Source organism: Zosterops lateralis (assembly GCF_965231275.1).
Source record: "Zosterops lateralis genome assembly, chromosome: 7".
In the NCBI taxonomy this organism is placed as follows: Eukaryota; Metazoa; Chordata; class Aves; order Passeriformes; family Zosteropidae; genus Zosterops; species Zosterops lateralis.
Window position 1 is genome coordinate 15,905,867 of NC_139767.1, and position 23,582 is coordinate 15,929,448.

Genomic DNA, 23,582 nt, shown 5'->3' on the forward strand with positions numbered 1-23,582 from the left:
TATTGGAGCATTTGAAATTGCTCTGCAGGGAAGGGCGAAAAAATCACGACTTCGGGGAGCGCCGGGGCAGCCGGGGCTGACACCGGCGCATCTCCGCGCGGATGCCGTTACGTAACCGCGGCCCGGCCCCCCGGTCCGGATGCTCCGGCTGCTCCCCGGGGCCGCAGAGCCCCGGCCGGGCCACAGCCCCAGCCCCATCCCGGCCCCGAGCCCGGGCCCGCCGCCGCCGCGCCCCGAACGCTCCCGCCTCCCCCGGCGGCACCGGCACCGCGCAGCGTCCGCCGAGCCCCCGGGGTTCCCCGCACGGCCCGTCCCGCCGCTCCGGCCCCGCACCCGCGCCCCGAGCGCCGCCGCTCAGCGCCCACCTCCTGGCCGGATCCGCGGCGCATCCCCGCTGCGGCCCGGGAGGCTGCGCCCCGCCGCTCCCGCTCCCTCCCGCCGCAGCTCCCGCCCGCCTGACGGGGAGAGGGAGGGAGAGAGGGAGGGAGGGGGCGGGCAGCCGCCGCCGCAGCCCCGCCGCGCCGCCCCCCGCCCCCGCCCGCCGCCCAAGGTGCCCTCGGCCGGCCGTACCCACCTGCGGCGGGCCGGGCACAGGTACGGGGCACAGGTACGGGGCACACGGGTGCCGGGGCCCGGGCTGAGGCGCTGGGATGCTGCCGGCGGCGCAGGGATGCTCAGCCCGGCGCGGTGCGGCCCTCTGCGCGCAGCGGCGGGGCGGCGCCGGGCTCGGCTCCTCGCCGTCCTCCCGCAGCCGGCCCCGGGGCGCCCGGCAAACCCCGGGTCGGGACGCTGCCGCCGTGTCGGGGAAACGGGGCAGCGCGGGGACCGCTCAAAGGGCTTCGGTCATGACATCAGGTCTGGAATTGGACGGGAAAGCACGTGGGCAACAGCGGGGCTGTGCCGGAGCGAGAGGGACCTCCGTGCCAGGGGCGGGAGGATGGTGTCAGACAAAGGGGTGCCGCCGAGGGACACGGCTGCCAGCAGCAGCCTGAGGGCCTTTCCCCACCCAGGCTTGGTGACACAAGCACGACACCCAACTGCGCACTGTCACCCTCCCGCAGTGGTCACTGCGTTAGCTGATCAATCTTTGTCATCCAATAATGGGAGGTTGTAAAAAACACATTACATGCGCCAGAAAGCTGCCATAGAAATGACTCCTCTGATTTAATTTGTATTAGGTTTTTGGTAGGTTGTTTTTTCGGGGAGGGAGAGCTGTTTTTTCTTCCCTATAGATCCTCCATCACAGCTTTTACAACATCCTTGATGACTTAAACACACCTTTGGAAAGGGGAAGCTGGACTGTGTTGTGTAGAGAACCCATGGAGTGGAACAGGTCACCCTTCTGTGGAGCAGACAGGTTGTAGACTCATCTGTCTGGTCAGTGACTGGCCTCTGGCACCCTGGTCCTTCTGCTTGCACCTCTCACCCCCTGTCCCCAGGGCTGCCACACCTCCTGCCCCCCAGAGATGCCTCTGAGGCCTTTCTAAGCAAACTGTATTTACATCCCCCACCTCAGCCCTGCTCTCTGGTTCACAGTAACAAGATTGGAAATAGATTTTGTCGTCCCAGAAAATCAATTGAAATCCCTGGAGAACTAGATGCCACCACCAGCAAATTTCAGTAAGAGAATGGGGGAAAAGGGCAAATACCTCTGAGAAAAAAAAGTAGATTTACAGCATTCTATAAACTATTGAACCTACACTATTCATTAGGTAAAGACAGGCTGTGTGATGCTGGTTTATGTTTTCCGTATTTCTGAAACCAGCAGTTCCAAATTTGACAGTATCATTGTGCAACAAACGATGATTTTGGGCACCCTGGAATACAAAAGCCAGATTTTAGGTCTCTCCTATTAAAGCAGAGACCTCCATAGAAGGATCGCTTGAGATAGTATTTTTTGATGTAACTTCTCAGATAAGCTTCTTGGAAAAAAAAGCTTCATTCTTTCAGCTGAACCTGCAAGTCTCATTTTCAATGTGGTTGAATAAAGTTAGGAAATTCATTAAGTAACGCTTTTTTTTTTTTTTTTTTTTTTTCTTTTTGGTGTTCAGTTTCCAAGAGCTGGAGCAGGAAAAACATTAAGTGGGACTTTGGTGGGTGTCAGAGTAAGTTTTCACGTAAAATCCACAGAAAGATTAAGTGTGAAGCCACAAACATTCTAGAACACATTTAAGATCAGAGTATTAGAGTACAATGCCTCTCCTCCAGTTAGGGTGCAAATGAGACAATGTGCCAAAGTCAATAGTATGGATATTATTTACCAGTAAATGGGGGAGACGGGGAAAGGGGTGAGGGGGGGGCAGGAGAGAAAGAAAAATAGGAAAAAGGAAGCAGGGGGAGTTGGGAGGGAAGAGAATGACAGAGAGACATCACCATGATAGAAAGGTATCACCACCCGTGGATCCAGATGGCATCCTGTTACTCCTCTTCTGGTCTTCTCCATTGGGGAGTGCCATGGTGCCATGAAATGTAGAGTTCAATGGGTTAATACCTTCAGGTGTCCATGGGAACACCCGAGCACCACCCCTCCAGAGGAAGGGATGTTTTATACTGTCTTTTGAAACACTGAATCTGTTGCAACATTGTGGATCCTGTGCAGTTCCTTGGTGGAAGGCCTCAGAAATGAGTCTGGAAGTGCTTTGGAGGTCTTTGATGGCTTGTGATCCCTTCTAAGACATGACAGCTGCCTCTGACATCAGCAAAGTCAAGCCAGTTACGCCCCATCACAAGGGATGCATGTGTGTGAATGTGAATGTCCTGTGTGGATGTGACCTGCCATGAGGAGTGGTGGTGGGAATGCCACCTTTATCTTATTTCAAAATCCCATCAGGTATCTTAACTCACAGTTCAGTTTCCCAGATTTGGGCAGGGTGGGCTTCATGCAGCTTCTTTAGAGACTTTGCCATAGTGGGGAAAGTCCTTTAATGACTGCAACAGTGTTTAACACAATTACGATTTTTAAGTCTCTTATAAACAATAATACCAGGAATGAAGTAACTTATTTTTCTTCTAAAAGAAATAAATAACAGGGCAAGGAGATAGAGGTGTCTTAAAGTTCATTCAAAACCACCATTTCAGACAAGAGGTCACTCAACATCTGTGACCTGAAAGAAATTCCAGAAACTATTGTTAATTAGTTCACTTGTTTCTGAACAACTTATTCTTTAATATTCTCTAATGATCTTGATACCAAATTCTTAAGTGACTATTCTACAGAGGTTTGGGTTTATTCACTAATTTTCCTATACTTAAGCCAAAGAGAAACAAAGACGTAAAAGGACAGTTTAAACATTGTTTTAAAATGATAGTTATGTTACCTAGATGGTGGAAGACAAAGTGCTGTGCATACACACAGGTACTCTCATCTTCTAAGGTCTTAATTATATAGAGTTCACTCTTAGATAACTGTAGTCATTCCCATTCTTTAAATCAGGCAGCAGGGAAGTTTAGTAAACATTTTCTTACCAGTCTTATGCTGAGGATAAGCAGATCTATAGACATTGAAAATATTTACTTATTAAACTTTAAGAAAATATTTTTATTTTTTCCTGTAATAAGCAATATTGTTGTTTCATTGCTGTCATTTATTGTTAGAGGAGTGTGTTTGGCAAAACGGTACCCATAGATAAGGCATGGGTAAGAGACACATTTTTAATAAAGATTTCTGTAAATTACACTTTGCATTTTTGCAAATTAGGAAAAACTGCAGGAGTAGAGTAGTCCAGTGAACGGTAGTGCTTTGAAGAAAAAGCATGAAGTAGAGCACCAAAGAGCATTTAAGAGTGTGTGATGATAAGCAAATTAGGCAGAGGGAGACCTTGGGAGGCAGGCTCATGGCAAGCAGAAGCTGTGAAAGGAGAAAGGAGGCACCAGCAGATGGAAACTGGATGTGCCCTCGAGTAGGGGAGTGCCACAGGAGCGAAGAGCCATCTCCAGGCATCAGAAAGCACAGCTGCCATTAGGACTGGGATCCAGTAACCAGATCAACATCCCCTTTTTTTTGACAGATACTGACTACCCAACACAACATTATTTACTGTCCTCTTTGAGTTCTCTTTAGGGCTGAACTACTTAGAATACTTCTAGATGAGCACTGTTGCACCTAAATAGCCTAAAACTACTTGTGTGAAAACAGTTTCCTGGTAATGCAAAATTACGGTAGGCAAAACGAAAACTGACTCTGAGCAGCTGTAGCAGGATCTGACAACAGCAAGCAATAGGGCAATGAGATGGTGGTTGAAAGTCTATGTCAATAACTGGGAACTAATGTAAACAGTAATGGAAACAACCCTAACTAACATTACATAATAATGGGCTATAAATTAGCCTTTATTACTTGGAGTCATTGTGAGTAGTTTTCTGAAAACATTGGTTTGCTACTCAGCAGTAGTCCAAAAGGCAAACAGTGTTAGAAATTGCTTCAAAAGCAGCAGAAAACAACGCAGGAAAGCTCATTACAACACTATGTAAATATCTTTTCACTTGAGTGCTGTGTGCAGTTTCGGTTCCTTCATATGATAATGTGAAACTAGAAAATGCATGTATGCAACTGAAAAAATATATACAGAGGTATGGGAGTGCATCTCTGTGAGGAGATTAATTCTAGCTGAAGAGCAGACTGAGAAAGGATTGTCTTTTGATCTATAAAACCCCCTATGATACATAGGAGGCTGACAGGAAGCAATCACGTGCTGGTTTTTATCACACAAGACTTTGGGAAGACTCAGTAAATGATCAGGCAGTGGATTTAAAACAACAACTGGGAAAAGCTTTTTCATACAGTGTTATTAAATCAGAGGGGTTGCTTCTATACTGCACTATGAAGCTAAAGAGACAGAGGTTTCTAAACTGGGATTATACAAATGAATGAAGGACAGCTGCAGGCACAACAATTTCCTTTGCAGTTCCTGCTGAAAAGGTGCCTGTCCACTGCCTGTTGAGTTGCCCAAGAAAGGACAGTCCATCTGCCCTGTTTTCCCTGACACCAGTTTCTGAGCACTGTAGAGGCCAGGATATCAGATTAAGTGGACATTTACAGTCCTGTACAGCCATTCAAACTGTTTATTCTTTTCTTCCTGCACAGTTAGGTATGAGAAACCAGAGACAAGCAGCATCCCTAAACATGAGAGCATCCTGCTTTTCCCCATCTTCCCTGGGAGTGAAATCAGTCTCTTAGTTCTTGATCTTTCCATTTGGGTGTTCTTCCATTCCCCTGGAGAGAATTTGGGAAAACTGTTTTTATGTTCTCAACATTTTGCCCTTCAGCTTCTGCAGTGATAGTCCATATGCACTGAATCGACTCATTTCAGCACCATTTTCTACTATCCTCTGTACAAGACAAGGGGCAGTACACAGCAAGAGAAGCATAGTAACGTGCATGGAATATACCAAAAATATTTTCCATATTCATAGATCATCACAAAAAAATAAAATCTAAACTATTCTTGGGCATCCCCAAAGGAAAAGGGAATTCTTCTCTCATTAAAGGAACTGGAAAGGGAAGTAGAAATACCTAGAGATGATTTAAAACTGAAGTTACAGGTAAGTATCTTACGTAGGTAATCACAATTTACAAGAGTTCTGTTTAGACTATCCCTATTAAATAAAAGAAACCAGAAACCAGAAAAAAGGCAATTCTGAAGTGCAGTTTATCAGAACTCCAAGAATTTCTGAAGACAAACATGATAAATCAGCTGGAGTGGTTCAATCTCACACAAACAAACTCTATATGGTTGATATCACAGTTAACTATATCCACTCAAAGATGTTTGTTCCATACTTGATTTCAGCAGTGGGTAGTAGTCCCACAGCCTCATTTTCAGTACAATGCACAGTTTATTTACTGTGTAGAATACAAAACCAAAGCAGTATAAAGACTTTAAGCTATACATTTTAAACAACAGAGAAAAAAAACCTCTGGTTGGAAGTGTTGTAACTACAATCCTTATAACCCTGCTGGCTATTACCAGCCCTCTGCTTTCTTTCTATTCTAGATTCAGTTCTTTCAAGCTTCAGTATTTAAAGGACACTTTCTTAGTAACTCCACTAGAATAGTTTTAAAAGGGTCACAGTGGTACAGCTTCCTCTGCACTCTCTGAGAACTACCTAAATAATTTATTTTTCCAAAGCAACAGAGATTACACAGCTTCAAAGAGTTTCAGAGTGTCTCCATGATAAAATTCCAAGAATGCTGTTATATTGCATTATATATATATATATATACATATATATATATATGCATTGAGGCCATTTTTGTATCCTTGGTCTTTAAACAGGCAAAGGGTAAAAGTTACTCTGATAGCTGTTTATGTCTAAAATATTCATGTTTAAAATGTTTACCCATGTCTAAAATTCTGGCCCTAATTTTAAGTAGCTTAGTTGGTATGTTACCATATAGAAGAAAGACAGCAAATTTTAATGTTCTCCAGCATTATTATAAGGATTCTTAATTTCAGTTCAGAATAGAAATTAATTTTGTGGACTTGATTAAAATTTAAAAATATCAGTGGGTCAAAACACACACTGCATGTATTCACCTGTTTGCCCTTGATTTTGTTTTGCTGATTTAACGTAACTTTGCTCCTGCTACCCTTAGCTATAACAGACATATTAGAAAGGGGATTCAGTGTGCCCGGAATGAGGATAATCGGCATTCCAATACTTAAAATAACTTTCAGCCATCTTGCATTTTATTTGTGAAGCTGGTTATAATTTCAAGTTTAGAAAACATTTCCAGCATATATTTGCATTTCCAATAGTTTTGGTGTCCACATACTCTACTCTGTTAACATCATCCTGTATCTTTTAAAATGGCATCGGAAAAATTTACTCACTAGCACTTTCCAAAGACAGAACTTGGTCAGAAGAGCTGGAAGAATTCCCAGTGAAACTTCTGTACTCCCAAGCTCAGGATTTGTAAACACTTTCTCTAAATATAGAGTAGGGTCTGAGCAGCATTTAACGCTTCAGTCTTAATAAAGTCCTGCAGATATTGTTATATTATGATATGCAATATTAGATATTGCACATTAACATTGGATTTGTATATTCCACATTTTGTGTGGGTCAAAGCTCCAATTTTCCAAGGCATGCAGAATCTCAAGAAAAATTCCTAATAAAAGAATTAAGGTATATGGGAGCAGGCAGATGTATACTGTTAAAGTAGATGAGATCAAGTCTTACATCAATATTTAATTTATCATTAATTCATTTCATTTTGGAGAAAATTTACCACTATAATAGCAGTTCTAGTCTGACATTCTGTGAAAAACTTGATCAGAATCTTTGATGAAGTTTTAAAAGAATGTTTAACAAATACAATTTAGTTCAGGAAAGTAGTATGGTGAGAATGTTTTCCTGAATTTAAGCTGTCCACATAATCACAAGGTGTATTCACCTTCAACAGCTTCCCCTTCACATATGATTATTCCTTCTGTCTCTCACTTACTGCTACAGTAATTGAAAGAGTGGAGATGCCTGGCATTGCAGACAGTAGATGATCTCTCTGCAGACACAGCAGAAAAAACATGACAGAGTACTCTGGCTCAGAAGGCGAACCATGAACAGGAAGAATGAGGAAGGATCCAAAGGAAATCCAATTGCACTGTGCATTGCAAACCTGGACTCTGCCTCCATGTGGGCTTCTCTAGTAGAGGTTTGTACCACCAAAGAAAGGTCTCAGGAGTGCCAGGATGAGGGGAACTGCAATCACTGACTCACAGATCTTATTCAGGATGCACAGCCTTCTTGAGAATGGCCTTTTCTCACTTCATGATCAGAAATACCTTCATATAGACATTCAAGCAACATAAATTAACATCTTCCTGCAGTTACACAAACAAGGTTCCTCTGCTGACCAAGTGGTTATGACTCAATAAATGGATAAAATTATTTCTACTGGACATAATTTAGTGTGATTTGTGAAATCTCTATTATCTCATTTTCAAAGGTACAAAAGTCTTGTTCAGTACCAAGAGAAACTGTGGCTGATGAACACAGCTGAAATCTAAGTCACTTATAGGTAAGCACACTAAATTCTACTTGCCAACATTAAAGCACTGATACTGCAAAACAACAAACAAAACCCCTCAGTTTTGGTCAATTCACTCACCAGCATCAAAAGGAATTGTGTGACACAGGTTTTTCTCCAGTACAGGAACCTAATGCTCATTCTCACAGCAGACCAAGTTTTTACTTACCAATGAAAGGACCTAGAAGAGCAGCATGCCACTTAGCAGCAGTGCTACCTAACAATTAAACAGGGAGTGATGATATCACGTCCAACTGAAAGTGTATTTACACAAACTGTTGCTTAGCCAAAGAATAGAACAGGAATGGTTTCAGGAAATACCCTGAACTCTAAGGAGAGCAATACTGTTTTTTTTTTCTAAGTATCTTCTAAAAACCTTTACCCAAACACTAAAAATTACTCCATGTAAGTCACTTGATAGCCTGATTCAGCAGTGACTAAAAGGGAGACACCTGAAAACCAAACTTTACAGTGTCTTGAATCCTTATAAATGAATGTGGGAAAGAAAAAAGTGGGTTGTTTTAGCTCCAGTCCAATTATTTTTGCAGACCTGCTGACTGGACAAGCTGGCAAGGGAGTTCCATAGCCCAAAGCAGGACTGTGTACAGAGCACTGATCTTCCATGCCCAGGGAGTGCAGTAGCCCATGATTCCCAGAGACATGTAGTAATAAAACCAAAATTGAGAACAACTAGAAAATGGCACTGTTCTAATTTGTAACATCACTTCAAGATGTAAAGGGCATCTTCCAACCCTCTGTGTTGAACACTCCCTCAAGCAACTGTGAGGACCATTCCAACATGAGTCTTCCTTCCCATCTTGGATGGCCAAACACCACTAGTTACTTAATTTTTGAGTGTTTGCTCTTCTGGGGATGTTTATATCTCCCAAAGACACAGGCATCCATCCCACTAAACTGGGGATCTTGGCACAGGAGATTCATCAAGAGGCCAGCTCTACCATACAAATGAGAAGTCGGGGTTTTTTCAGGTACCTGTACACGGACTCTCAGCATTTCACCTGGTACTGTGCAGATCCACAAGACCACACAGCTTCTGCAGCACGTCAGACCATCTGTAACAGCGTGGTGTCTCTCCATGTTCATAGAACAGGAGTCATCCTCTCTGAAAACACTGCACTCACTGCGCACATTGACTGTATAGTTAAGGCTGCAAAGGTGCTGCCTGACAGTTCTAGAGTTTGGGATTTATAGCAATCCGGTTAGAATTATTTCCCCTGTGCAAATACAGAAAATTCCCAAATGCTACTTGAAATTTACCATGTAGGATGGGAAAAAAACCAACCAAACAAAACAAAGCAACCAAACCCAACCAAATAAACAGACAGAAAATTCAACACACCAACCCAAACCAGAATTTTTTCAGGGGAATACAAGAGAAATGGCAACCCTCCTTACAACCATCCTTCGAGCTAGAGTCAGAGACAGGATCCAATTCTCCAGGTTCAACTATAAATCTGTTTTTCCACTAATTCCTAACAGCTACACCAAATTAAGCAGGAATTTTACAGGCTGGTTAACCATGCAGCCCTAATTCAATTCTGACCCTTGTACTGAATGAAACAACTGCATTTGAGAAAAAGAGCTGCTGGTGAGTCATCAAGGACTGCTTTTTAACAGGTACTACTGGAATAGAGGGAAGGAAAAGGTTTCTCAGGCAACCTTTACTCTGCAACCTGCTCCCATTTGCGCATTTGAATTCTAATATTCTTAAAAAAAAAAAAGAAAAATTTGGGTTTTCTAAATACATGGTTTGTTACTTAAAATTTAAACTTCTGAAGCAATTGATGAAGGGACCATATGGGAGTTGCTGGGAAGCAGGAAGCACCCAAGTGCATGCTTCTCCTCTGGAGTGCATACAACTGGAATTCCTCAATTTTATCTGTGTGTCGTATTTTAATAACCAGGATATTACCAATTCAACAAGTAGTATACAGGAATACATGGAAAAGTAATGGCATTTGAAAATTATCTGTGCACAAACTTATTTGAACTATCTTTATTTACTCTCCATCGGTGCCAAAATTATCTTCATTCTGCTGAAAACTTGACTTGTCCAACTCTTACTTGAACACATGCATTGAAAGGTTCTGGGGGAAAAAAAAAACCAAACAAAACATCCCAACCCCTTAAAACTAACAAAAACAAACCCACAGCCCTAGACTGCAGTTTCCCTGCAGTTATAGCCAACAGACCTCAGAATAAGAAAGCATAAATATAAGAAGTTTGGGTAGTCTGAAAAATGTTTCTTTCACTAAACAGCATAATGAATAGTTCCAGCCCAAAGCAACGACGTATTTAAGAATGTACTTGGAATTATTTTCTTGATTACAGCTATTTTCTTAAATCTAGATTAATACTGTCATGTCTGCTAGCAAAAGTCACTTCATTTTCTTTGAATTTACTGCAATTCAATGCAATTTGGATCATGAGAGAGGTCTTCTATTTTAACAGAATCTGAATCATTATCAATTAACCAGTCAAGTCAGAAAAGGCTGGCTCCTTTATTTCCTCCATCATTGTAATTTCCATCTTATAGGAAGGATTCAGGTAAAAACAAGAGCTATTTCTGTAATACAAGTTATATACTATTACAAGAACAACCACCAGTTTACAGTTTTTAATGCCTACATACTTTTCAAGAAAACTGCATGTCTGCATATTCAGAAAGAAAAAGGATCATAGAGAGATCAACTAAGTAACAGTTAACAAAAAAAAAAAAAGCTGTCACTGAAAAAAGCTGTCACTGTCCACAGGAACCATGTCTAGTCACGTTTTCAGTCAGTCAGTCAGTCAGCTGAGGATCATGTCATTACTTAGTTTCTGTAGAAAAAACACAAGTACAAAAATAGTATCAAAAAGCAACATATCTATTTTTATTTTAAAGTACATATTATAAAATCTAATCATTACAACAACATATAAATAAGGCTTTCAATATCTTTAGAAGAATAATATTAAAGTTTTAGGCATGCTTCTCTAACTTTTAAAGAAGAGCCTCTTTCTCTGAGCACTGTGTAAAAGCCAGCATTTTTTCTGCAGTATATTGTTGATACAAAACACAGCTATTTTTTCAATGTATATCACAACTATGATACAATTACTTTTTAAAAACATTTTTGCAGAGCAGTAAATCATTAAAATACATACATACTAACATCAGGATTTTATAAAGGTTTAAGTCAAAAAATATTAATGCAAATGAAATCAGTGACACAGGATTTCTTCCAGACAAGAAAAACCAAAGACAGTAATAACCACGTATTTTATGACTGACTCCAGAATAAATGGGTTTTTTTCAACTTAGTAACTAAATAATAATTTAAAACATCCAGTTCTGCCATCAGGGGAAGTATGCAATTAATCCATTTGCTGTGGGTTGAAGACAATCTGCAATGAGTTTCAAAAGCCACAGAACTTAGCTCCACGTAGCTGTGTCTGACCTTTCTAATGCAATGCTAGTTAGAAACTCTGCTTTCTAATGACTATTTGAAAGCTTTATGAAAGACATTTTGGGTGGGTTTGGGTTTTTTGTTTTTGTTTTTGTTTCCTTGTGGGTCACTTGTTTAGTAGTTTGGGGAGGGGTTTTCCAAGGGTGGAAATGGTATTTAAATAGAACTACTAGGTAGCAATGAAGAGATTTACTGTAATGCCACAATGCATTTTTCTGACAGAAAAATCCTTCCTTCCTCTTCTATTTTTGAATGACAGTGTGTCTAACTGGCATCAAACACTGCAGTGAGCTTTTTACAAAATACTCAAAGTAACACAAAGCCCTGAGTGGAGAGCACAAGCTGGTGAACAGCAAGATGTTTAAGGTAGGTCTGCTTTTAGCAATTGCCTAGAAGCAGACACTGTAGTTGTCTTCTTGGGCCTACACTGATTTAAAGCAACTTAGTTTGAAGTGATTATTTCAGCCATTAATACTTACTTAGCATAAAAGCCGATAACCTCACACCCCAAAAAACTTACATTAGAGCTAAAAGTGGTGAAGAGAACCCTACTGGTCTGAACTTTCATCTTTTCTCTACTACTTTTAACTACTCACATAAACAATTGAATTTACATTGACTGCTGGAGAACCAGAGTAAGTCATTAAGTGGATTAGTTCAGAATACTAATAGATGTGTATTCAAATTTGCCTGATAAACAAAGTTTGTTGCAAGATAACAGAAAGTTCTTATAGTCAGAAGCTTGCATTACAAAAGCACTATGAGTAGCATACTGTTACCATAAAGTTTTTTTAAAGAAACAATTCTGTAAATTGTATTTTAAAAAAGACTGTTTGCATAAGAAGGTGTTGGGGCAAAACTTAAAATGTGTTAAAAAATATTTTACTTAATTATTCCACTGAATGACACTTATTTTTATATAGAGTCTTGAATTCACAGGTCTTATAATGAATTTTCATCAGAAAACCTTGTATAGAAAAGACTATTTCAGAAATCCAGTCACCATGTTAAAGATGAAAGGCAAGCAGTACAATAGGACTTTAGAAAGGATTTTTTTTTTTTTTATTAAGAGGCAATGATTTCCTCAAGTGAAAACTCACAGAAGTTTTAGCTGGGAAGGTTATTTCCTACAGCTAAAATTTAAAATGAAAAATATTAGCATTCTCACATCTTAAAACCCACAACTATTTCAGAGGTAGAGAGAATTGCATTTCTTTTCACATGCACAATTTAACACTTAAATTGAAAGCAAAACATAAGCCTCCAGATTACTGCAGAGATTGTCAGTCAGTCCAGTGCAAAGTCAGGCAGTGGGAAAATCACACGGGCAAGCCCTTTTGAAAGGCAATCTTTCCTTTTAGGTACCAATTCATTTGAATTTGAGAAACCAACTAAAGGACAAATGAACAAGTAATTCTGTCTATCCTGAAAAGAGACAAGACGCCAAGACAACCTGCTAAGAAGCTTGGAATCAGGAACTTGGTGTAGAGAAGAATTGGGGATAAATAATTTTCCCTATTTTGGATGCATGTTGTATTTACACTTCTCCAGTAAAAAGTACAGAAGGCAGACCTGGTATTACATTACCCTTCATGTCATAGTTATTTATTCCTGTAGGGACACAGGAATAAGCTGTGCTCTTATTGCTGAAAGCAAAAGTCACACTAAAAACAAACAAAACGTTGTACAAAGATAAGAGCATAGGTACAAGTTACTTAAAATTGCATTCACCAGAGCTGCTTATTAAAAGAAAAGTTTCCATTTAATTTTAGCTATAATTCCATGCAGAAAAAGAATGCCCAGAAATCCAACTTATCAAAACAGAAGTTGTGTATAAAAACGAAGGCCACATTTAGTATCAGCCACTTATCAAGAGCAACATGAAGGTCCTTAGAAGAAAAGGAGAAAAAGAACATTTTGGGCAAAAGCTTTTTTTGGTCTTTGCAACTCTGGGGTCACAAAGAGCATCAATACAAAGAAAGGTACAAAGAGTGAAGCTCAGAGGGAAAATACTGATGCAAAGAGAGTCATGTGATATTTTCTGAATTAGTTAAATCAAAACTTCATGTCCCCTAGGAAGTTGGTTAGGTAATGGAAATATCTGGAAGCTATAGTAATATTTGAGAGTTATTTTGTAGAAAATGGGGCTTGGGCTTTTTTCCCCTAATTATACTCTCCTTTAGCAATAGTCCTAATGCTGAAAAACATATATATAATTTTAAAATGTGATGAAATTCAAAATAATTTGAAGCAAAGCAATGTTTTAAAAGAACAATTGAATTTTGGTTCCTGAAGTCAGTAAGATATAAAACATCTCTAGGAGTTTAGCCAGCTTTCACAGGGCCTAAGTATCAAATAATAAAGTTCTCAAAGTAATTGTTTCAAACACATATCTCAATTCCTCCACCACAGGTTCTGCTGTATTTTCTCTGCTATCACATATTTCAGCTACACCTGATTTCTGAGAACAGATGACCTGAATATCCCAAACCTTTGGTTTCACTTGACAATCTTACCTGTCCCCCCCAATCTTTTTATTTACCCCTTCACTCCTCTGCCCTTTGAGGGCTCAACTTTTTATCTTTAAGCAATGCCACTGAAGGCATCTGATTGTAATGAAAAAAAGACACACACAAGTTTATGTCTGTTTCATTGTTTATTTTTGCATACTCTAAAAAATGTTAACTGATTCCCTCAAATACAAAAGTGATATTTCCATGAACATCCAAATTGATTTTTATCAACTGGTTCATTTTTTTTTCAAGAATTATAAAAATTGATTTTTATAAAATAAAGTGCATGTGTGTATACATAGCATACACACACCCATATATATATATATATATATACATGTATGTATGTGTATATACACAGATATATCAAAAATTCTATTTCAATTTGCTAGCTAAGAATAGATTTAGACTTTATCATTGTACGTTTGTATCTAACTTCAAAATCTTTGCCTGTCCCAATTTCAGGTAGCTGGACTTGAGGGAGAGGAAGAGCTCAGGTGGGTGGGGGTACTCACCTGCTCAGTAAGTCCTCTGGCGCTTGTTGGGCTCCTCCGAGGGCGAGTCTGCCAACCTCACTTTCAGCCTCACACCATTCACAATCTTGCCATGTAATGCAGTGATGGCCTCGCTGGCACTTGCTCTGTCTGCAAATTTGGCATAGCCCACATTTTTTCCAGCCACAAGATAAACACTTATCAATTGTCCAAAACGACTGGGAGGGGAGGGGGGAAAAGAAAAGGTAATTTACAGATTTTCCTGCAACATTTCCAGTCTGAAGTACATATGATTTGTTAACTACAAAACCAGTATCTTTATATCTATGCTCCCTATTTGCATATTCCCCTCTTTTGAATTATGGGTAGAAGTACAAGTGAACACCAGAAGTTCACAGATGTTTTCTATGAAATATTACGATAGAACCACAAATATCAGTGATTTCTCTCTTATTTAAAAGAGTATGTAAAGCTGATCAATACTACACAAAGACTACTACACAAAGAACTAAATGGCGCTCAGAACACCCCACAAGAACAAAACCAGAAAAAAACTCCAACCAACCAAAAGTAAGCGACACACACCCAAGCCAGCATATAATTTAGAAGATAAATCTGCATCCCACTTAAATGAACTTTCTCAGTTGTGATTTATCTTTGAAAAGATCTCACTGAAATGACTCAGAAAGCAAGCACTACAGCTTCAGGGAAAAACAGATTTCCCAATACTCAGGAGGAGCACTACTTCCTTCTGTCTACTTCCTAGACAGATCCTTAAATATTTTTTTTTAAATAGTCTGCTTGCTTCTTACTGAAGTGTCAAGACTCGGGTCTATAGCCTTTTCCTCCTCTAGCATCTGCTTAAGAAAATCCACTTAATCAAACAGGTACGATTTTGAATTTCACACAAAATGTTTCATACAAAATGTTTTCCTCTTCTAGTGCTTTTAAAATATTTTTGCTTTCCAAAGATTTATTGCAAATTCAAGCTATTAGAAAAGGGAAATGTCTCTTTTTTCAAGAGTATACTACAAATTATTAATATAAAATACTGGAGAACTGCTAAGTACAGATTTTTTTAAATATGGCGAAAAATTATCCCAAGTCTTTGCTCCACACAGGGAGACAGTGTTTAGTAGGATGCAAACCATTATAATGTATCAGCAAAAAACCAACACCCTACACTTCTCCCCTCTAGGTTACTGTGGAAAATTATCAAAATAGTTAAATGCCTTACAAAAATAGGTAAAAGAAAATGCAAAATGATTTAGGAAGTAGTAACTGGAAGTACTACATTTTTTGGTTAAAATCTACATTAGAAGACTAGACATTCTACGTCAGATTAAGTTAATTGATAATAAAGCTGCTACACTGATGATACTGCATCTGTGCTTCAATGTGTATGCCACTACACACTTCTTTTAAAAAGAACTGTTACCTACTGCTCACTTATGACTGACTTACTGGTCACTGTGCACTGCCTTTTCTGGAAAGGGTTTTCAGATCCTCTTTTTTATTTTCAATATTTTCTTTCAATATTTCATAGTTTGTTTCCTTTTTGTTAGGGAACACTTATTTGTAAACAGAGTCTTACCAGAACACATCCTCCAGTACATTTACAGGTAAAGGATGGGGATGAAAAAGTATGAAAAGCCTTTCCTTCACAGAAGTGTCAGGTGGAACTTTTTTTTTGGGTGGTGGAAGTATGGCATCTGTTTGGGGCTGCAGCAACTGTGGGCCAGAAGTTCCTCCAAATGCTTGCTGAAACAAGGGAAAAAAATGCAAGTATAAATCACCTGGTGGTGGGGGTCAGAGGAAGTAATTTTACCTTTCTTACCATTTTTGTTCCATCACAGGACATAAATAGGCCATGTGAGTTCTAATCTTCATTACTTTATTTATTTTAGTTACTTCATTAGACTGGACAATAAACTCAAGTAAGGTCAGACATCTCTTCAGGGAATAAAAATGCACCAACCAACCAGAGGTACGTCTTAAAAATGCAGCACATAAAACAGTTTGCAGAAGCAAGTGAGCAGTACTCTTTATTGGCATATCTGAAGTTTGTTACAACAGCTCAGAAGAATACCCACACCACCCATGATGGGAACTCACAGGAGGCGTCCTGTACTGCTGAACCATCGCGCTGTTAGTGCGCAACGCTGACGACACCTGCGCCGTCACCAGCTGTGTCGCCATTTTCCTGATAAGGCTGCAAGCAAGAAGTGATAATAAACTACTTTAAAGAAAGAGCTAAGTTACAGTAATCTTAAATTTAGCAAGAAAAAGTAAGTTTTAATACACATCAGAGTATCTCTAGAAATCTGTAATGTCATGCAGATAATGAAAGTCAGGAGAGGCTTTCATGACAGTCTATGGAAAGATCTGAAAGCCTGCACACTGGCTGCAACTCACTGAAAACATTCATTCATTACCACTTACAGATACACAAAACTACTCTTTGATGTTTTTAACACTCTAGGGGAAATAAATAAACAAATCAGTTCTACAAGAGCCCACTACATTTTGTGAAAAATGCCTAAAAGGCAAAACAGACAAAAAAATTTCACCTGTTTTGGTAAAGAGCACAGAGTTCAGTTATCAAAATATTACCATAGAAAGTTTACTTCCATCTCTCACTTTTCAGTGATTTTTCTTTCTGTTGCAGAGTAAGAAAAAGCAATTGCTCTTTTTTAATAGACACACAGCCTGTGTTGTAAGACCATGTAGGAATTATTGAAGAATGAAGATTGCAATGAACACTGGTTTTAGTTCAGATCAGCCAAACACTTCTGAAGTGAATCTCTCCAGTGCCCCTCCTTACTGTCTTCATCTCCCAGAACAGGTTTGACATGAACTAGACTTGTTTAGGAGGAAACTAACATGAAACACTCACTGCAGGAAAGTATTAAAGCTGCTCCAACTTGTACTGGGCATTCAAAACACAGGAAGAAGTCAGAGATGGTCAAACATCTGAGACATCCCCATTCTCTGCCAATATCAGATCCTCAGCACCCAAGTCTTCCTCTACATATGTGCTTTACAAAACTACTACTTGCCCTACTGAAAACACAACCAAGAGATGAAGTACATAAATCTAGTTCTAATTCATAAACCTCATCAAAAATACATTCCAGCCTTGTTACATGTTACAGATACATTGACAGATTCTTGCCAAATCCAAAGTTTTTCCATAATTTAAGAGTATGTATTTTAATATTTTCTTTATCCAAACTACCAAGTTTCAGAAGGCTTATTCTAAACCATTCAAAAGGAAAACCCCAAATCAAACAATCTCAGACAATAGTATTGGCAATCATGGCACAAGCTCACAGTGATACTGATGTTACGTCTTATATTAAAAATGTGTTCTTTTATATTTTGCTCTCCAGAACACAACTTACAACTTTGTAAGCTGTACTTACTCTGAGCTATCATTCCCATCTTCTAGGAAAATGACAGTTAGTCGATTTCCAGGAGGATACTCAAACCCATGTAGTTTATACTTGGCATATATAGCTGAGGCAGCAGTGCTGTACTGAATCACAGCGTACCCTGCAAGCACAGTGCACACAATGTCAGTAGGAAATATATAAATCCTCAGAACAAACTACATTCATATAAGCAATGTATTTAAACTGCACCTCAGTCAGGGATGACACAAAATTCTTAAGTCTTTTTAGCACACATCATTATTAATTCATCACTTTTATTTGTGAAGGAAACTTCAGTGAAATTTACTAGTGACACATGAGCTGTATTTATGATAGCTTGAAAGGATGGCAATAAAATCATACAAGTGAAAATGTCTTCCTCACTACTCCAGAACTAGTCACAAAAGCACACATAATTTTATTTAAAAATGCAATTATCCCATCAACAGCTATTTTTAAGAACTGTAAAGTTAAAATGTAACTTTCTGAATTATTTACGTTTCCAGTTTCCTAGAGAAGAGACCACTTCCATATTTGTCTCAGCAGCAGTAAAACAAGACTAACACCAAACAATCTTTCAATAAAAAACATGATCCGTTTTGTAATTATTTAATCCCATTTTCCCATGTCTACTTCTACACACACATTTCAGAATGAAAAGTTGAAAAGATATGTTTAAAGATGATTTTACTTTAATGTCTAATAATTTCTGAAACTTCTTCATTTATTCTGCCTCAAACTATTAATTTGACCAAAACTCACTTATCATGACTTTGATTCCAACCTTCTTGTATATTTATTATCTGAAGCAAAGGTATAAGCCCTTAAGGGCTATGTGTAAACAGGGGTTCAAACAAAACTGAAATTCCAGGTGTATGGAGTGATAGCAGCAACCACTGTAACAACAAGTTGTACTGTATTTTGCAGTATAAATTAATTTAATTACAAGGGATTCCCTTCAGAGAAAAAGACAAGAGCCTTTCATACTTTTACTTACCACTGTTGGTATGAGGGTCTCGCTGAACATCACAGTATTCCAGACCAGGAACTAAATCAAAGAGGGCAAACAGCTGCTCCTGGATAAAGGGGAGTCGAGAGACCACCGACAGGCGTTTGGACACTGGCTCTTGAATTCGCGTCTCAGCTTTTTCAAAGCCACAGAATTCTGGCTGCATACCTCAAGAATCAACAAAATAATCTGAATCATCTACATGCATGCCTTCATTTCACGCATATGTTGCACTTGACTTTAAAAAGTACTCCAAGTCAGTTATATACTAAAGGTCACATGTTGATTTCACCAGTGCAGGTCACAAAATGATATATTCCCTCTCCTGCCCTCCTCCCGGGGGCTTAAGCTAGCTCAGTTATTAGGAGGATTTGGAGAGAATTATATCAAGGACGAGGTGAGATATCTCAGAAGAGGCCCTTTCCCCAGGACATTTGTCCCAGGCGTTTATTCTTCGAGTTTCCAGGGGGAAAAGAGGTAGTACAAAGGAAGGGGAGATTTATAGCCTCCCATCTCAGAGGAGAGATAGCTGGACCATAGCCAATGGGGTCAAAGAAGGAAGTAAGGGTCACTCTAAGTGGTCAGGGAGTCCAGGGGGTCAGGAGGGAGAAACCATTTCGCTAGAGAATTACAAAAACAAAATAATTGGCAAACCAGACCAAAGCAAGCCATTAAAGTAGAGAGATTAAATGTCTGGCTGTTTTCTAACTTCAATATCCAATCTACTATTTAAGTGTTGACCTAAGCCTCTATCAGCTTCCCTTACTCTCAACCACATTACTACTTAGTGACCATATTGGAAACTATAAATCACTTTTAGTGTAAAAAGCTGTGACTTACAAAATGGAAGCGTATTTCCTCTTAGTTCTGGCCTCATGCTATTACTGTAATAATCATGTTCAAAAGACTCAGATGACTTATTTTTAGGTTCAGCCAAAATGGCCCTGTAGCCTGAAAGAAACAACCACACACATAACAACACCTCAGCACATCGAAGTTATCTGACCAGGCCCACATTCTCAAAGTTCCATATTTGGAAACATATTATTCAGAAAACTCAGTAAGTGCTGGATTTAGAGAAATAACTAAATTATAACTCTTGAGGTCTGCCCAAATAACTATTAACAGCTTTCAAATGGAACTACTCCTCCCAAGTTAATACTGCCATTAGAGGGACTGAGCACTGGCACAGGTTGCCCAGAAAGGCTATGGAGTCTCCATGCACGGGGATATTCAAAAATCACCTGAACGTGGTCCTGAACCACCAGTACCCAGGTGATGACCCTGCCTGAGCCAAGTGGTTGAGCAAGATGACCTCCAGAGGTCCCTTCCAACTTCAACCATTCTGTGATACTTAGCAGGATTCTGAGATGTTCCAGAAGCCATCACCTGAACTGCAGCGCTGAAACAGGAGCTTATGGATGTTCTACACTGATCTAGGTTTTGCTTTTATGAAAGAAAGAGGTATTACACTCAAGCTATCCAACTAATTTCATTTTAATCTCACAGCAAAAAGGAAATAAAATTTGACTGCTAAGTAATCTCAGGCTCATATTCCTATGCACAAATACAATTTCTGTAGAACCATTTACCATGCAGAACCACCACACACACTACTGAAGAAAAAAGAACCAAAAAAAGCCATAAAAAAATTAGAACAACAACCAACCACACCTACTCCCCACACTGTTTCATTTTTGTGATTAAGCAACATCAAACAGGAAGACTGCTGTTAAGCTTTTGGGGAAACCTTTCTTCTCCTGGCTGAGCAAACCCAATTCCCTCTGCCTCTTCTCCAAAGTCTTGTGCTTCCAGCCCCTGACATCTTTCTACCAGCCTCACTCATATTAATTAACTTTTGGTACTAGAGCATAAATGACAAATTATAGAATCACAGGATGGTTTGGGTTGGAAGGAAACTTACAGATCACCGAGTTACAATCCCCTGCCTTGGGCAAGGACACCTTCCATACACCAGGCTGCTCAGAGCCCTATCCAACTGGCCTGGAACACTTCCAGGGATGGGACATCCACAACTTGAGTGGGCAACCTGTTCCAGTGCCTCACAAAGTAGCTGGTAATAAATAAAGCATACGAAGTTGTTCACTCTGTAACAGATCAATCATGACACTAAACAAAATCAAGCACCCTTCCCCCAATTTCAGTTACCAAGAATTTGTTCTTAAATAAAGGTAATCACAACAGAATCCCTATGTATCATGAAATATGTTTTATATGAAAATTAATTTTATATCAAATACATTTGATTAAAACAGCTATTCACAAGGACAAATTAAAATATTCTCCTGTGTATGAAGCCTATACTACAGACCAATAATAATGCATAAAAGAAAACTCTGTGTCCAATTCCAAACTCTTCTCACTAATCCTACTTGCAGTTTGGTCCTGACAAAACATAATCAGGTGATTGTTCTCACTGAATGTTAAAAATGCTATTATTTATTACCAACAGAACTTTGTCTCAACGTGTTTCTGCATCATAAATAATTTACCTGCAAACAAAACTAAAAATTAAAGGTACATTATGATGATACACACTTAGAGAAAAAAAAACCTTAAAAAAATTCACTCAGATTCTTACTTCGATCACACTCTTCAATTGCTCGGGCAGCTTGTGATGGTTTCAGGTACCTGACGTAGCCCAAACCTTTACTTTCTCCAGTAGTCTTGTTTTTAATAATGCTGCAATATTCAATGTCTCCATACATCTAGAACAATTAGAAAACGTATTAATTTCCAATATTTGATAACCATAAAAAGTTCCATGTGCTAAACCCTTATAATAAATTTAGAAAAAGGCATTTTAAAATAACAACGAACAGCAAATCAGAACCTTAAACTTCTCTCTCAGATCCTCCTCCGTGTAGGTTTTTGGTATCATAACAAAGATTCGTGTAAGCTCCTCATCTTCAACATCTCGGTGGCTTCCAGAAGCTCTTGACTGCGCAATAAACACCTAATGAAATAATTACATAGACATTAATTACTGGCAAAAGGCTCTAAGACACGCACCAACAAGCAAATGAAACAGTTTAACTGTCCTTGCATGTATCGTTCACATAAGCTGGCCTTCTTAGCATGGAGAGAAAAGAACATCTGTGACCAAATGTGATAAAAGACCTACAAATATAATAAATCCCAAACAGTTTCCCAAACAGGACAAGGGCCAGAGAGGTTCCTTACTGGGGATAATGAGGAATGGTGAGAAATACCACTGCTGATCCAGCAGCACTGTCAACATCACCAGTGATGTCAGGCAGCAAACAATGCATTACTGTAACAGGCCTAGTACATCAGTAGTAGAAACAAACAAGCAAGCAAGCAAACAAGAAAGCCTAGCAGCTTAATAAAACTGTGCTACTGCAGTTCACTGCTCAGACAGGCTAAAGATTACAAGTCTACTGCTCTATGAAGGATCATAACTTCACAGATCTGCTACTCTTAAAATCTCTTTTAGTTGTTGAAATAAATTTCATCTCAGAAGTGCACACCAGAAGACAAAAACAAACAAATAAACAAAAAGAAACAAAACCAAAAAAATCAAGTAAGAAAGACACAACTTTCAAAGCAAGCCTCTTATGCAAAAGTAGCAACTGATTTCACAGAGCTCTTGATTTATTTTTCTAATAGCCATGCAAGGGCGTGAGGAATACAATTCAGATTTTTTGGCTTCTGATGGCAAGTTCTTCAGAAAAGATTTCACTGACTCAATTGTATTTTCAAGTGAAATACATGGCATCTTCTTGCACTCTTCAAATTCATTCATAATTCACACTTTCTTAGTACTTGGCGAATAGGAAAACAAATTAGGAAGCTGAAAGCTGACAGAACAGTTCCATAGATTAAAAAAAAAGTTCTGAAAAGGGCTCACAAGCTACAAACCCAACGCAACACATACTGGCAAAGACAGCTCTATTTATTCACAACTATCCTGCTTACAACACTCAACCACAAACACCCTGTCGCTTCCGGCTGCGGCGTTTCCCGCGGGCCTGCCTTGGCTCAGCTTCCCCGGGATCCCCGGGCCCCGCCACTGCCCCCGAGAGCCGCGGGTGAGGTGCCCCAGGGGCCGGGCCCGCCCCGGCAGCGCAGCCAGGCAAGGCCGGGCAAGGCCGCTCCCCCGGGCCTGCGCCGCTGCCCGACCCGACCCGGCCCGGCCCGGCCCCCGAGCCCCCGGCCCGGCCTCCGAGCCTCCGAGCCCCCGAGCCCCCGCCGCACCTTGATGGGCTTGCTGTCGGGGAGCAGGCTGCGGCCGTGCATCTCCTCCATGGCCCGGCAGGCCTGCGAGCTGCGGGCGAACTTGATGAAGGCGATGCCGCGGGACTCGTTGGTGCGCCTGTCCCGCAGGAGCCAGATGTTCTGGATGTCCCCGAAGGGCGAGAAGCGCTCCCGGATCAGCGCCTCGCCCGTGTCCTTGCCCAGCACCACGAAGACGCGGCTGTTGGGCGGCTCGTCCAGGCACTCGGCCGAGAGGCGGATGCCGCTGGATGCCTCCTCCATGGCGGGCCGGCCGAGCACCGCGGCCTCCTCCTCACGGGTACGGCAGGGAAGTGAAGAGAAGCCTTTTCCGCCGCGGTGCAGCGCGCCCGCCCCTCAGCGCCGCTTCCGCCGC

General features: G+C 40.3%; 1 protein-coding gene across 1 annotated transcript; it reads right to left on the bottom strand.

The window, feature by feature from the left end:
* Positions 1–9,907: 9,907 nt before the first annotated feature.
* Positions 9,908–23,582, bottom strand: RBM45 (RNA binding motif protein 45). Its single transcript, XM_083864821.1, has 10 exons — positions 23,189–23,582; positions 21,804–21,926; positions 21,552–21,678; positions 19,790–19,900; positions 18,938–19,117; positions 17,932–18,061; positions 16,622–16,718; positions 16,101–16,267; positions 14,528–14,724; positions 9,908–10,870 (listed from the first exon to the last, which is right to left on the bottom strand). Exons 1-9 carry the CDS (start codon positions 23,468–23,470, stop codon positions 14,532–14,534), a joined length of 1,410 nt encoding a protein of 469 aa, XP_083720947.1. The 5' UTR covers positions 23,471–23,582; the 3' UTR covers positions 9,908–10,870; positions 14,528–14,531.

Excerpts from the sequence above, each read along its gene's own strand:
- RBM45 (XM_083864821.1), bottom strand. The coding sequence starts at position 23,470 with ATGGAGGAGGCATCCAGCGGCATCCGCCTCTCGGCCGAGTGCCTGGAC. Across the intron at positions 21,679-21,803 it reads ATCTGAGAGAGAAGTTTAAG|ATGTATGGAGACATTGAATA; the intron begins GTTCTGATTTGC and ends TAATTGTTCTAG. Across the intron at positions 19,901-21,551 it reads AATTGAAGAGTGTGATCGAA|GCTACAGGGCCATTTTGGCT; the intron begins GTAAGAATCTGA and ends TGTTTCTTTCAG.